Source organism: Pholcus phalangioides, unplaced genomic scaffold (assembly GCF_987345545.1).
Source record: "Pholcus phalangioides strain wild (caught in Gottingen) unplaced genomic scaffold, Ppha-v1.0 ptg000020l_1, whole genome shotgun sequence".
Lineage (NCBI taxonomy): Eukaryota > Metazoa > Arthropoda > Arachnida > Araneae > Pholcidae > Pholcus > Pholcus phalangioides.
Genome location: NW_028301613.1, coordinates 1,943,079 through 1,959,722, shown reverse-complemented (window position 1 = coordinate 1,959,722; position 16,644 = coordinate 1,943,079). Strand labels below are relative to the sequence as shown.

The following is a 16,644-nucleotide window of genomic DNA, read 5'->3' as shown; positions in this document are numbered from 1 at the left end:
GAAGGTTTGTTTAACCTCTTAAAATTTTTCAACTATTATTCATAATATTTTCATAACATCGGTTTTTTTTCCCCCGCAGGTAAAATTTAGTGAATTTTAATGCATATTTATAAAGTATTTTACGAATATTAACCGTTTTATTATAAGGCTATTTCTAGAGATAGGTCAAAGTGTTAATTTTTTTTTTAGAAATCTTGTCAAAATTCTTGTTACTGGTATTTCCGTTATTGAGCAGCTACGACAAACAGTTAAAAACTGCCTGAATATGTAGAAATTTGCACATGTGGTATATATATATCTCGGGATATTTCTTTTGTAAATGTTTCGGAATTTGACTATTTCAAGATTTCTAGTGCATAATCCAGGCTCTAATGTCAGCATTGATGGGGGAAGGTTTTGGGTTTATTATACAATATTGCTTGGCCGAGGTGTATACAAGAGGGTGTGCGCAGTGATGGGATTTGACAGGCGATTGATGCTACATATAAAATCAGATTGAGGTACAGTCAACCGAATTTGATGGAAGGTTGTTCCAATCAATAATAGTACGGCGGGGACGACGACGACTACATTTAAAGCAATATGTGGATGCAAAAAAAAGTTTCAATTTTTGGCAGTGATTATGTCTTTGAGGAAAAATGTGGATAGTGTCAACGTTAAAATAGCCGTGGATAATTTTGAAAAGTAATGATAGGCGAGGGATATATCTACGGGAGGTAAGTGGGGGGAAGGATATTAAGTTGCCGTTTAAGCTGTGTGATGGAAACAGGAAGAAGAGCAGTTTAAAATATTTTGTTAAAGTTCATCTATATTGCTTTTTGTGTATGGGGGGATCTCCAATTTTGATGTTGACAATGGGTGGAGGGGGTTTGAATGATGCTAACGTCATCAACCACCCTTTATAAAAATATGAAATATTCTTAATGGCATCTTATACTCAGTATGTTTAAAAACAAGGGGGAGAAACCTTTCGCTTGTTTGTAGGCACCTGTGTGAACCAACATTCTACCTATTGGTATATCCTCTACAGCAGTGGTTCTCAACCGGGGGCCATATGGCCCCCCTAGTGGTACTGGGATACTTCAAGCAGGTGGTTTGGTGGACTGCAGAGAGATGAAAAGAAAAATTAGGGTGTGAAGAAATAAAGCTTTTATATTTAATGCTATACGTATTAGTGACTATACACTTACAGAATCCAATAAAACCAGGGCCGTTGTAGGGCATGGACCCACCCGGGCCTCACCGCCTACATTTTGCAGCCAGTTCCCTAGGATGGAGTTTTTCGCAGACCCCTCCTCTATATCAAACTTATAGTGTGAAGAAAAAAAAGAGATGAAAACCATATCAGGCTCCGGGCTGCAGCTCTGTCAGTCCCACTCTTGTGGGGTCTCATGGATATACCCCACCTTATATTTTGTATAGTACAATAAATTTTGAAAATTGGTGGGAAATATGTAGGCTGTTTATTTCCAGCTAAGTATGGGACTACCATAGCATCACTTTGCCTGAGGGGGGCCATGATGTTGAGACGGTCCTGACAGAACTCTGACTAGCGGGGAGATCAATAAATTCTAGGCCAGTGGTCTGGAGGCAAATTTTCTTCGCTATTCAATACGTATAAAGGATCTTGCTTGGTCGAAAACTGGGTAAGACAGGGGAGTCACAAGAAAAAAAAATATGGTTCAAAGGGGGCCATAGGCAAAAAAAGGATAAGAAACACTGCTCTACAGGACCACTTAGGTGATCTAGAACTGTGCCGCGCTTTACTCAAGTGATCAGTAATTATCGCTTAATTTGGAAATGTGCTGCAGGAAACTTGAGTAATGTAGAACTGACCTAGAGGCTATTTAAGTGCTCCAAAGCTGTGCGATGGACCGCTTAAGTGTTTTGGAACTGTGTTGCAGGTCACTCAAGTGATCTGTGAATGTACCACGGACCAATTAAATGCTCTAATTTGTGAGTCATTATCTCGATCCATGCAATTCATTCCAGGGGGCAGATAAATGACTCAATCTCAAATTACAGACCTATTCAATCTACGAACACTACAAATTGTAATTCAACCATAACACATCACTCACTTCTGAAATATAGATGGCAGCACTGAAAAATCAAAACACTACATGTGCACTCAGACAGGAAGGTACACAGCTACACTTCCGGCACAACTCACTAAGTAGTAAATCACCCATAGATGGTGATAGACCTGAGTTGTGGTTGGTTTGAAAGAAAGACCTATTCGATCTTCTATTGCTCTCAGGGAAAAAGTGTGTTTTAGGATCTATATATACTTCATAACTTCCATATGAATGCTTTTTCGGTTGCTCATAAAGACATTACAGCCCTCTATGCTGACGATAGTGCCCTCTGCTGTACCAATAGGAAAAAGCCTAAAAAGGCTGTTTCAAATCTACAAGAACTTACGGCTGAAGTGGAACACTAGTGAGCAAAAACCTACATTGAACTAAATGCAGCCAATAGTTTTCATGCGTTTCACTAATAAAATAAATGTACCTTTCAATGCTCACATCATGGTGCCAGTCACACCTATCTACCTTCCTCTTCAGGGCCATCTTAAGAGCATCATGGGGGGGCCCCAGGCCATCTGAGGCCCTGCCAGGCAAATTTTTGAAAATCTCAACCAGATCCCATTCTTGAGGTGCCCGGGTAGGCCCATGCCTTAAGACAGCACTGCTCCTCTTTCAGACCTGAGCACAACTCAGGTCTGTTGCCATGGGCAATTTACTACCTAGTGAGTGTACCTAATAGTCTGAGTGCGTATCTAGTGTTGCGCATGAATTTTCAGTGCTGCCATCTATATTTCAGAAGTGAAGTGTAATGACTGAATATTTGTACAGTTTGTAGTCTCTCTGTGGCGAGACTTTTTAACGGGCAGATCAAAATATAGCTTGATTCTTAGATAATTTTTTTCTTCCTTGCAAAATAACGTAAAAAAATACATTCTTTAATAGAAGTTTTTTTTTTATGATCAGCTCACATTTGCGCCTCAAAATTTGCCTATGTACCCTGCCACACATGAAATATATTTTGGCATTACTGTGGATAAGAAATTGTTTCTCCCGGCAGTGTGATGAAGCCATTCAAAAGGCAACTGTGGCCTCGGTCATTGCTTAGCAAAATATGCCACTGGCATTCCACTCACAAAATACAATGAGCTGATTATAAAATCATCGGCCCAGGGGGGTATACCACCTCCTGATTCTTGATAAGAATCGGATTGTGCTTCTATATGTGCAGCTCCTGTATGGTCATATGCTTGACGTCAAAAACCTGATTACACTGGAAGCGGTTTCAAAATAAAATATACTGGCTTTTAGAAGGTTCGTCAGAAATGCTAATATATTTGCAAGGATACTAAAACATCCTGAAATATTACTGCTTATACGAAAAAGATTTTAAACTAGATATCCTCAGTCCGAATTTCAATATCTAGAGAGATTGCTCTGACAGCAGAGAGAAATATTGGTTTCCTTAGACAGAAGAACTTTCTATATTATATATGCCAAGACCAGCTACCCCAGGCTTGTGAATGACTCAATTCATCTCAAAGATTGGAGGGGGGATAGGCTGCGTCACAGCCTACCCTGGTCCAGCGGGCTCAACGCCCAGACAAAGAGAGATATTGAAACCGGGATGATATCATTGAATGAACCTGTGCATCTGATGATACCATTGCTTTTGACTTATGTTTGGTACTTCCTGAGATATGACAGTATAAAGAATTTCTTCACGCAACTTTTTTCAAGTGCTCCCAGTATCGCCAGGGTGTGCCAAAGTGGCATGATGCTCGTCTACCATCGTGAAGGTTGTTGTCAGGGTCCCGGGTTCGAACCCAAGAGAGGATATAGATAAGATATTTTCCCTAACGAACTCGAGGCAACCACCGATAGACAGCACCTTCACTTCCAACCCATCTCACTAATGGCAGTAAATTGCAATATAGCGATATGGCCAGGAGTTGGTGAAGTAGTAGTATCGTCAGGGGGATTTAAAAGATCAGCACCAAATCTATTTTTTTTCCTTCCGTGGTGCCCCTTTCCAATACTTATTCGCCGGCTTCCCAGATCTGTAACAAAAACAAATTTTGAAAAACCTTTGTCAGGGTCATTGCGCTCCTGACAAAGGTTAGAGGCACTGTGGCACACAGCTTGAGAATTCCTGTTTTAGGATGTTATAGGTGAACCTAAAAGGATTCACCTCGCATAATGCTTACTATCTCTTACGGCCAAACACACTACTGCTCTTGAATAGGCCGACTAAATATTCGGCCATACTATTCAGCCCTTTTGCCGAATATTCGGTTCGACCAAATCTCTGTAAATCTAAGCACAAAAAATTTTAAAAATTATATTAATTGGGATTTTTTCTATCAATTAAAAATTTACTGATTATACAAGGCCGCAACAGGCAAAATGCCCAACGAGGTGGCTGAGAAAAAGATGGCCATAACAAGTACGGATGTCATATATTACTCTAAAATACTGCAACCCAATTAAAACTGCAATTACAAAACAATATATATATACATGATAAACTATTATACAACGCCCATGAAATGTATTTATAGTAGTCTTATTCTAGGTATGGATAGCTTCTCGATTTACCCAGACACATGGTTTATCGTATTTCTTGTTAAATGTGTCAAAATTGTGTTAGAATTTACTATCCCTGGAGGTGGTTATTCATAATTGTGATGAATTTTAAGGAAATTGATATTCGGCCAAATCACTATTTGTCCCATCCATAAATCACAGAAACACTAATTACGGTTTTCAGGTGAAATGTAATAGAATGTGGAGGACTATTTAAGGGGTTTCAAGACACAGCATTACATCAAAGCGGGGCTGGAACCATGCCATGTGGCAAAATTCAGAAAAAGGTGGTAAATTCCCCCCCCCCCCCCTTCTCCACAAAATTCCCAGTTACGGCTCTGCATCATAGTGACTACAACACTGTTCTTCGACCTTCTCATGAGAAGTATTTCAAATGCATTCACGTTTATTTCAATTCCTATACATGTGTATATATATATTATAAAAAAAATTACACATAGTTAAAAATACATTAGACAACGCAATGATCCCGACAAAAAAGAAAATCATTATCAAACACCATCGCTCGATTTCCATCATTCAAAATGTCGTCAACTATCAGTTTATAATACTGACAAATGCACATCACATTATGGTGTGTATGAAGTACAAGAAACTTTTTTTCGTGCACATTCGAGACAATAAAAAAACTATACTTAAAGCAAGCGTTATGTTTCCATAAAATAATATAGCGGGGGACCAGGTTATGAAGTGAATCGAGTGAAACCCCATTTTCAAACAGAAGCCGGTCTATACAAGTTCTTATTTAGCACTACTAATCAATTTATCGGCTGTTACATACTCAGAAAGTTGACGACATTGGGAATGAAAGCAAGTTCTTAAAGTGCGAGTAATGCCCATATCAACCACAATCTTCACATGGTTACTCGATTAGAAAATCTGCGGTTTGACGAAATATATAAAGATTCTTTCATCGGAATTGTATCCTCATTTTGATACTCTCGATATTATGAGGAAACCGTACAGCAAGGATCATGACAGTTAAATCTTTATCCACAATGATGTGTAGCCAAATCACACCACCATGAAAATGAAGTCGATTTTCAGATACAAATACAATATATAACGAGATTCCAATGCACAAAAATGGTACAATAATTGCTCGAAGAACAATATTAACAGTAATATACACTTGAGATTTCATGTATTTGAAATATGAAACCAATCGCAACGTTCACGCACGCAGATGTAGAAGAAGAAAAATACTGTAGGATGGGCCTTGATTGGATTTCCATTTCTCCAAGTATGGGGGGAGGGGGTATCACTCCATGTGCGATATCAAGAGTAACCAACCGCTGTGGCATTGAGCTGCAACAGAGCTTCTTTCGCGAGCCTCTTCAGCTGCCCGACTTCGTCCTCCAGCATCAGGGAGTTTTCCTCCAGAGCCTTCAGCGACTCCGACATCTCTTCCACCTCCGCCGCGTATTCCTGCAGGCGGAAGTACTTCCTGACCTCGTGGTACCGCTGGAGGGCTGTTCTCATGAGTACCACCGCAGTGAGGAAGAAGCACACTATCAGCAGGATGAAGAACCGACCCATGCGTCCCTTCCCTAGAGGCGGGATCATTGGTTGGAGCGGCAATACACCGTTCATGACATCGTTTTATCGTTGACGAGTACTCAGCGGGATGCATGGGATATCACCTGATTGTAGGAGAGAAAATAATAACAATTTATAGGCACAGGCATGGCAACATTGGCTTGAATGTTTGATTGAATGCTTGAAATTTTTGTCGGTCCATTAACAGAACACCCTGTATACAAATGACTGACCTGGTCCCCAATTCCAGGTCACTTTTACAATTCAAATGCTCGACAGTCTCTATGCTACTCGTGTGACAAAGTACCTTAAGAGAGTGAGCATGAGAATGACTGAAACAGTGACCTACAGAGTCAGACACCAGGTCAATGAGTGGCCTAGATGAAGTGGACGCATGTGAATCATCAAAAGAGCGCAATTCAAATGCTCAACAGTCTCTATGCCACTCACGTGTGACAAAGAGTGCCTTAAGAGCGTGAGCAAGCACGTGAATGACAGAAACAGTGACCTACAGAGCCAGGGACCAGGTCAATGAGTGGCCTAGATGATGTGGACGCATGTGAATCATCAAAAGAGCACGATTCAAATGCTCAACAGTCTATGCCACTCACGTGTGACAAAGAGTGCCTTAAGAGCGTGAGCAAGCACGTGAATGACAGAAACAGTGACCTACAGAGCCAGGGACCAGGTCAATGAGTGGCCTAGATGATGTGGACGCATGTGAATCATCAAAAGAGCACGATTCAAATGCTCAACAGTCTATGCCACTCACGTGTGACAAAGAGTGCCTTAAGAGCGTGAGCAAGCACGTGAATGACAGAAACAGTGACCTACAGAGCCAGGGACCAGGTCAATGAGTGGCCTAGATGATGTGGACGCATGTGAATCATCAAAAGAGCACGATTCAAATGCTCAACAGTCTATGCCACTCACGTGTGACAAAGAGTGCCTTAAGAGCGTGAGCAAGCATGTGAATGACAGAAACAGTGACCTACAGAGCAAGGGACCAGGTCAGTGAGTGGCCTAGATGATGTGGATCATCAAAAGAGCGCGCGCCCCCCCCCCCCCTCACCAAATTGATTTTGTAGTATAAAAACTGAAAATTTATAAGGTCGATCTTAAGAGCCTCGGGCTAGAGTCCCATTACCCATTTGAGACAACTCTTCCTGTTGATAGTCTATGAAGGATAGTTTTCGACTATTTCAATTCACCATATCTACTTCATAGCTTACCTCAAAGATGTCGCTTCAAACATGCTATGGATAATGAAGTCAAAATAAGGGTGTGAATTCGTTGGAAATTAACTTCTTTGTCCCTCTTTTTTCAGGGCGACGATTTAATTTTCGTGCTGCCAATTGTTGTTGATTCACGAAAATGACTTGACTTGACCATTCAGCTCACACATGAATGAAAAACAAGAGGGTGAAGCGCCTTTACACGGACCAGCACTCTTTTTTTTTTTTTCTTTCTGTGTGGCAGCAGTGTTTTCGCTTTGTTTTTATAGTTTTCGTTTTATTACAGTCTGGCATTTTGACAGTTCAAGAGAGTTTTGATGAAAATGCCAAGATGATCAAAATCATAGTGTGTCAATGTCCCGTAATACTAGGGGGTACTATGGTCAACGTAATGAAAAATGTTTTTTTTTTTTCATTTAGTTTAAATCATTCTAAAGCCGGGTTTTCCTAGGAATAGGTTTGTTGCGCAGCTTGAACAGAATTAGACTATTTCGCGCCGATAGAAACGTGTTACATAACCACGCTACGCGTTTGTGTTTTCCTAGCGAGGCGCATCAGATCAGGGCGGCTATATAAAGTATATGGCTTTGGCATGCAGCTACTCTGTCGTCTGCATGCTCCCGTTTGAAGGGAAGAAAAAGAAAACACACAAGAGTGAAGAGAATATCGGCAAAACGCACGACGCATTTGACTCCTCCAGAAGCAGTCTGCCCATCACGTTCGACGTAAAGCGCTGTCGTCAGGCGTATTGCGCTCTGTAGGAAAACAGTCACGCTGCTTACTTGTAAGTGGACGGCGTGTCGCGTTGGGCGAATCACGTTGCGCGCGGCACAGGAAACCTGCTCCTAAGAAAACCCGGCTTAAGCAGAGGTCTATTACTGAACTGGATAAGGATTAAGTTGATATTTCGACACATGAGACGTGAAACAAAGTGTACATAGGAAGAAGCAGACGACATCTCAAGCGGAAGATTTCCTTGTTGGTGCCGCCATCTACATTCAAGTTAAGACGACTCACGCAAGGATTAAGGTCTGGAAGCACATTTCCGCACTTCGCCGGGACCGTAGCTCGGTCCTCAGTTGGCCGTGATTTACTAGTAGAGCCTGCATTATATGCACTTAAAAGTGGCAAAATATGCTTTATAAAAATATGCACTTAGAATGCTAAAATATGGACTTAAAAATGACAAAATATGTACTATCTTTACACACATCCTTATTTTTTACGGGTATCTTTTTTTCAGCCACCTCGTTGGCCTGTTGTGGTCTTTGTATTTAAAAAATCCTGAAAGAATTAATAATTCCAAATTATGCAACCAAAAATGAGAAAATATGCAAGAAAAAGCAAATATTTTTTTAAAATGCATAATGATTTGCAAAAAAATATCCCCACATATGCATATACAAATAACTTTTAATATTTTTCATTTAAGCATTTTAATTTCTATAGTTAGTCGTGGCTGTGTTTAGTAATGAAATACCAGTAAAAAAAGAATTGAACATTTTTGACGCTATCTCTAGAAATAGCGTTACAATCAGGTGACCATACATCCCGTATTTCCCGGGACAGTTCCGACTTTTTTGTAAAAGTGTCCCGGTTTTTAAATGACGCCTACTTGGATTTTTATTCTTTATTAAAGTCAAAGATTGAAATAATTTTTCTACGCATAAATTATATTATGATAATTACAACGATAAATAACAACATTTGTCTTGGTGAGTGCTTTATTTCGTGCAATTAATTTTAATCCACTGCAATTTGCAGTAATGCCGCATTTCCCGTCATTGCGTTTTTTTACGTAATTTTAGCAATTTTTGACAACTTTGTTCACTTTTGTCGTTATTTGGCAATGTCTCGTATTTTCCCGTATTTCTCTGTGCGCGAGAGAAAACAAACCGATGTCATGAAAATATTGTGAGCAATATTCATTTGAAAAGTATGAGCTTCAATAAACCTTCACAAATATACATTTATTCTGAAAATGCTTTGATTTCATGCATTTATATTGGAAAAGGCCAAAATATGCAAATGCACGTATTCATTTACATAATCCGGGCTCTACTCACAAGGAAAGGGTCCAAAGGTGTAATCCTCAAAAAAGTTTCGAAAAAAATTACCACTAATTTCTACGCATTAAAATATGCACAAAAATATAAACACGAGTCAATTAAAAAGAAATTTGTAAATAAGAAATGTTCCGAACGCCAATGAAGTCGTAATCATCATCAGCATCACTTTGAGGGACAGGCACAGGACGATCCCCATAGAAATCCATGTTAAAATTGCTGATTTTAACATTAGAAATGCGGAAATTTAGTGGGATTTCCCGCCACATAAATAATTTTAAAAACTGTATTGAAGTCTCGATTTTTGAAATATTGAGTTTACTTAAGAGATACGAAACCCAGAAAACTAAATATAAAATAACTAGCTGGACCTATTTTTGAGTTGGATATCCATGCAATGATTTCAACTTTTTATTTATAACTTCTAAAGCACGAAAATGAAAATATCTCCGTATTGTCTTATAATATCCAACTGCATCAATCCATATAGTTAAGGATGTTTTGGAATTCGTTATTGGCCCTTACATTGAAGAAATCCCGCAGCAAGCATTTTTTGAAGCAAAAACAAGCAGATCGATAACTTGAACTCATGGGCGGAAATACGGGGGTGGGGGCAACGTCGAAGGCGGAGTCGACTGATCTAATGTATATGTGGATATATGAATTGACATCATCTTCCCCCAGACTTCCAAGTCAATCTCCACCTATGAAACTTCATAGGTGGAGATCACCACCATCATTTCAACTTCAAGAAAATTTTCGAAATTTCTAGCACCCATCAAAAAGAAAGATTAATTTCTACGTTTCTTTAAATTTGTCTTTCATGAATTGCGCAGCAAGTCCATATTGGTTATCGTGCCTACGGTTTGTACGTCCCTCAAGAAAGAGGGAAATATCACGTGATCCAAAAAGCCTCATAGAGGCCAAAATTGACAAAAGGAATCCCACAACCCTTGAGTGTTAATGGCCTCATTCTAACAATACACAAAAAGAAAGAGGGGGGAAAAATAGATAACTGGTTTCTCTAGAAGATATTATGGAGGGGAAGAAAAGGAAGCATGAGCACGAAAGTGTTAATTTAAAAAAATATATTTTTTGCATTACCATACTATTGTCACACATCGCGTTTTTTATATATATATACAGTCGAATCCCGTTATAACGAACTCCAAGAGACCGGAGAAATCATAACGAAATTTCGCTATAAAGGTATTCCAGGTTTTGGCATTGTTCCTATTTTAACTTATCTGAGGGATTTGAAAAGTGTTCGTTAAAGCGAGATTTTCGTTATTACGGTATTCGTTAAAACGGGATTTGACTATATTGGTTCTTTTTCTTTTCCTCGCTTAGTATTCAACAGGAAACAAAAAGGAAAGGTAAAGAGTGAAAAGAAAATTTTATAAATATCGCCAACAAGCACCAGAGGCGATGAGTAGCCAACTGTTATAAATTAAAAAAAAAATTTGCGGCCTTAATAATTGAACTCCGCCGCTATTTTTTTATGTGTTTCTGGGTGAGAGATGAATGTACTTTAATTTTTTGAAGATGACATCTTTGGACCTTTTCCTTGTCAGCTCGTCCTCCTGGAGAGACCAATATATATATATATATATATAGAGAGAGAGAGAGAGTTGTGAACAGAAATACTCTGTCAGTCGTAGTGAACATTTGATTGACCTTAACAATATTTGGTGAAAATTGTTCATGCAGTACCATTCACCTTCAATTTACTCCTTTTACAGTACACGTGGGTCAACTAGAGGGAGCAACTGTCCCATTCTGTAAAATTTCTGAAGGGGGCGTCAGTTTTAGGTGCACACAAAGAACACCATTATAGAATTATCGAATTGCAAAGTTGCCCGGGTGGCAAAAATCCTAGCTACGGTCTGGCCCCACCTGAATAATAAAACCAAAGATTACAATTTCAATATTCAAATCGATGTTACATTTTATCAGAAATATGAAATATATTTTTATCGAGACCGCAGCAACGAGAAATAAAAAACTATATTAATATCAAATTATTGTAATATTAAAGTAAGAATTTGTGTATATGTTTCTGCCAAAGCCCGAAATTGACCAATTCGGGCAGTGGCCGATGATCGATAACAAAAGACATGATTCGGGATCATCGTCAAAAATTGGCGTATTTGTTCGTGATAAATACGTTCACGTAAGCCATTTGATCATTTTTTGTCACACCACGGCCATTTTCTGCTCACGAGGGCTAATTAGACCGGGACCTACGATTTATTGCCGATTCCGAACGGCAGCACGATGGGGGGGGGGAGTCACCATTTCTGTTGTACCCCTGCGTCAGGAAAGTTTTTCTGTCAAGGACGAACCGGGTATCGAATTCACGACATCTCTAAACATCCTTTGGGGTCGTTCAAGTATTACGTAAGCAAATTTTTAGCCTTTTTTGACTCCCCCCCCCCCTTGTCATCAGAAGTCAGCAAATAGGAAACCACCCCCTCCCCATCGATGATGACGTAATACGGCCCCTTTGGTATTTTAGGCGAGTATCTTATCGACCTGGGCTACCGCGCCCCTCATGTAAGTTATGGCAACCCATCAAACCGCAGTCACCATATGCGGTAATCATTTTTTTTTTTTCTCTCCAAAATTTGGCGGAAAAAACAATGTTTAGATAATTATATTTTTAGTTTTTCCTCTCGCCACATGGAGCTAAGCCAATGCAGTTGCTGTAAATAGATATGTATCATACGTTGGCGATGGAAAAAAAAATGATTTGGCTCCTACCGTGCCGTCTTACATCAGCACATCCGGCTTTGGCCAGGAATCTCCGTGAGACTTCACGAAATTGCCGGCCAAAATCCGAATCATTTCCGCAATTTGAACTTCGGCCAATTCGCGAAGTGGCCGCATCGCGCTCACACGAAAGGGAAGGGGGGGAGGTGTGGTGAAGAATGTGGTAAGAATTTTTTACGGCGATCGGCTCACATTCATGACTCCAAGTTGGGAACCACAGAAAAACTTCAACCGACCACTGTCGACGGTGGGGTTCGAACACGAGTCCGTCACTATGACCACCGCATTTTTAAAATGATTATGGGTTTGGAATGCATTGTTGTGTCGGAGACCTGCATGTATTTCGATTTGTTCTTAGTATATAAATGGCGGTACTACATTCGATGAGTGCATATAAAAACTTCCTGGCATTTCTTTCAAAACCATTGTTATTTTAGCGTAGGTTAACCATACGCCCACACATCCCTGGAAATTCTGTGTCTGGGCTCCTTACGATTGACTATAGCGATATTACTGACGTCACACTTACGCTTAAAGTTTAATTATGAGACGGTTTCAAGGAGCAACAGGTGAATTTGCGTACAACGTGATTCACCCAGCGTGACGTGGCACGCCTTTCACCCGCCAATAGGAAAAGCAATATGAGACGCCTATCACCGACCTATAGTATCTTTATGTACACAATATCCAAAGTATTTTCTACGAATATTCTCTAGGCCAATGATTCTTAACGTCTTTCAGTCGCTACCCAAAATCAGCTTAGCGACAGTTCTTTGAAATTAGTGAACCTAGTGACACAATTTATGCATTTATAACAGGATTACAATTGGATTTGTACGACTCATCTAGAATATATACCGCTGCGAATCAAGTTTAAGTCGTAACCCATAGCTCCAGAATTCCCGTCTGTAATGGGGTTAGTACGACCCATTTCAGAAAGTTCGGCATATAGACGCTCTAGTGAAGGAAAATCTCTATCTCCTCTGTAGCTTAGTGGTCAGAGCACTCGTCCGGCAATCGAGGGACCCGGGTTCGACTCCCGGTAGAGGCAGAGATGAGTTTTTTCCTTCCTTAAAAAATTAACATCTCAAATAATAAATATCTTCACAACATCCAGTCTTCTATATATCTTGTATTAACAAGTGGAGAGCGACATTCATGTCATATATATAGCCCTCTGGTGGCTCGTCGTCCATGAGCTATTAGCTGATCGGTTTCACCGACCATTGCACGGTTCCGTTCGGCATATATACGCTCTAGTGAAGGAAAATCTCTATCTCCTCTGTAGCTTAGTGGTCAGAGCACTCGTCCGGCAATCGAGGGACCCGGGTTCGACTCCCGGTAGAGGCAAAGATGAGTTTTTTCCTTCCTTAAAAAATTAACATCTCAAATAATAAATATCTTCACAACATCCAGTCTTCTATATATCTTGCATTTCAGAAACGCCTGTGAATCAAGTTTGAGTCGTGAATCTCAGCTGTAAGTGATGAGTAGGATCCCTCTTGGGAGGCCCCGATGGGAATCAAGTTTAGGTCGTGGCCCGTAACTCAAAATCCAGGCTGTTAGTGGAGCTGACAACCTATCTACGAAGATTTAAAGAATCCGTGTCTGTAAGTAGATTTGTACCACCCATTTCGGACGAAAACCCGTGCGAATCGGGACGGGAGCTCAAAAATCCGTTTCTATGTGGATTGTATGGCTCATCTCGGAAGGCCCTGCTAATCAACTTTGAGTCGTGACCCGTAACTCAAAATCTCCTGGCAGAGGAGTGGAGTTGACGAACCCATCTGGGAAGCCGCTGCGGATCAAGCTTGGGTCACTGCCCATAGCTCAAAAATCCCTGGCTCTTAGAGGAAATGTACGACCTGCTCTCTCTGGAGGAGTCAAAGGCGCAGAGAGAGCGTTTCGCCGATTTTCTCTACATTTTGTGTCATACAAATCAAACGCATGACCTCCCTATTGAAAAAAAAAAGAGCCGCTTTAATGATATTTAAAGGTTTCGCGGATCTTTCAAGTGCTCTGGAACTGTGCCACACATCACTAAAGTGATCCATAATTATGCTACAGATCACTTAAGTAATCTGGGAATGTTCCGCGGGTAACTTCAGTGATGTAGATAGCACTGGGGGGCCGATTAAGTGCTCGAAAATTGTGCCACATGTCACTCTAAGGATCTCTAAATGTGTCACGGGTTACTTATGTGATCTGAAAATGTGCCACTTAGTTCATTTTTACAAAATTAGGTTTGTGGGGGAAAGCCAGCGGGTCAAAGGTATATGTACCAAGGGCTTAAAGGGAGGGTCGTAATGAATTTCTTGGAGAAATTTTGAGTTCTTACCCTCAAATAGCATTGAAATTAACAGAAATTGATTATAACAAAAATTTCGAAAGAAAATACCTTTATAATATGCGTTAGGAGGTAGGGGGGGCAGTGATGACGAAATTTTGCAGACGGGGGCGGGGTCAAAAATAGCTAAAAATTTGCTGACGTAATGCTTGAATGGCCCCAAACAGAAACACGTTTCTGCCGACGCGAAATGATCTTATTCGGTTCATATGCGGGAGGGGGAACCCCTCCTCCTAAGAAAAACGGCTATAGAAAACTAAATCGTAATCATATAAACAGCAATTTTTCCAAATTACCACACGATTTGATCAGGTCAAGTTTCATAAATTTGTTGAGTCCCGGGCACCTCCATTCACATTTTTATTGTCCTTTGGACCATATTTTCTTTAATATGCCACCCCGCGTTGTCCAAGGTACAACTTTTTGGTCTTTTTCGCTTGTTGAATTTTGTCAAAACTAAATTTATTAAATAATGTTGATATATCTTTCTCTGGGTCCCCGAGCCAGAAGCGGATCTAGAGGAAGCCAAATTAATTTGGTAAAACGTCTGTCCCGTAAAATACATCACCCCTCCCAACCTGGATCAGTACCTACCCTGAGCTACACACAGTTCAGTAAACTTACTTCGTGGGGCTTCTGCATTTGCCTACTTACTCGCGATTATTCCAGATCCCATCATGTAGGTCCCCACGTGGTGAGAAGGTCCAGTTTATACGCATGACCATACAACCCACTGCGATAGGTAATAAAGTGAAATACACAACAACGCCCAATACAAGAATGCGTACGTATTACTTGTATCCGTCCCTCCAATATTTTTGAGCACAAGCAACATTTTATCTAAATAACGAGCGATTAAAAACAATGCCCCACTACAGCCCAATGCGAGATAAAATACGTAATAGAGTTCGTGTGAAATAGTGCGTAAATGAGATGCACAATTTCACAGAGCCGCCCATTAATATGAGAATGCATGAGCGTAATTAAATTTATCAGGCTCGCTGGCCCGAACCCCCCCCCCCCTCCCAATATTTGCATGTGTCGAAATTATTTGTAGAAATATTGGGTTTGAGCCCTCATAACATATCTTATTACAATACGCGATTAACAACAAAGTCCAATACGAGATACAAGTAGTAACACCCAACAACACATGATAAAGCGCAATACGCGATTCCCAACAATTCCTCAATACGAGAGCCATAAACGTAAACTTGTATCCGGTAAAGACGACTGAACTGCCCCCTCCCCAATAATTATGTACCCAAGTCTCCATAGTATTTGTAGAAATATGGGGGGGGGGGGGTTGAGCCCAAGCAACGTTATATCCAAATACGTATCACAATACAGAACAATGCGAGATAAAATACCCAATAGAGCGCAATAAAAGCGATGCGCAGATCCATCCAATATGAGAATGCTTAAGGGATCATTCAAGTACTACTTTAACATCAATGGGGGGGGGGGGCTCAGGTTTGCTGAGAAAAAAAGTCATGGGGGTTTGAATGATGCTTACGTCACCACCTTTTTATAAAAATATTTGTAATATAGCATCTTACTCGGCATGCCAAAAAGTCCACTAGTTTGTGGGCACCTGAACTAACATTCACCCTATTGGATAGATCCGCCATAAGCCATTTTTATGCTCTTCAAATGTTCCTCGGATGCTTCAAGTGATCTAGAACGGTGCCGCGCATCACTCAAATGATCCGTAAATATGCTGCGAATCTCGAGTATAATGCGAATGTGTAGCGGGCAACTTGAGCGGAGAACTGCATTGCGAGTCGCTTAAGTGTTCTAAAACGGTGTCACGGATTGCTTAAATGATCTGTAAAAAAAAAATGTGCCACTAAGTTCATTTTTACAAAATTATGTTTTAGAGCGACGGTGTGTGTGTGTGTGGTTCCCAACCTTTTTTTCCTTCCGGCACCTCTTGGATAATACGTTTTTTTATCTGTTAGAAAACTCAGGGTTTCTTTAAATTGATTACATTAATTATCTAATAATTAATTTCTATGCATTCTTTTACTTCTTGTTTCATGTATTTTCGG

General features: G+C 40.3%; 1 protein-coding gene across 1 annotated transcript; it reads right to left on the bottom strand.

The window, feature by feature from the left end:
- Nucleotides 1-5,001: 5,001 nt before the first annotated feature.
- LOC149070740 (uncharacterized) lies at nt 5,002-7,565 on the bottom strand. Its single transcript, XM_089248686.1, has 2 exons — nt 7,406-7,565; nt 5,002-6,277 (listed from the first exon to the last, which is right to left on the bottom strand). Exon 2 carries the CDS (start codon nt 6,225-6,227, stop codon nt 5,913-5,915), a length of 315 nt encoding a protein of 104 aa, XP_089104812.1. The 5' UTR covers nt 6,228-6,277; nt 7,406-7,565; the 3' UTR covers nt 5,002-5,912.
- Between the last annotated feature and the right edge of the window lie 9,079 nt (nt 7,566-16,644).

Excerpts from the sequence above, each read along its gene's own strand:
- LOC149070740 (XM_089248686.1), bottom strand. The coding sequence starts at position 6,227 with ATGAACGGTGTATTGCCGCTCCAACCAATGATCCCGCCTCTAGGGAAG.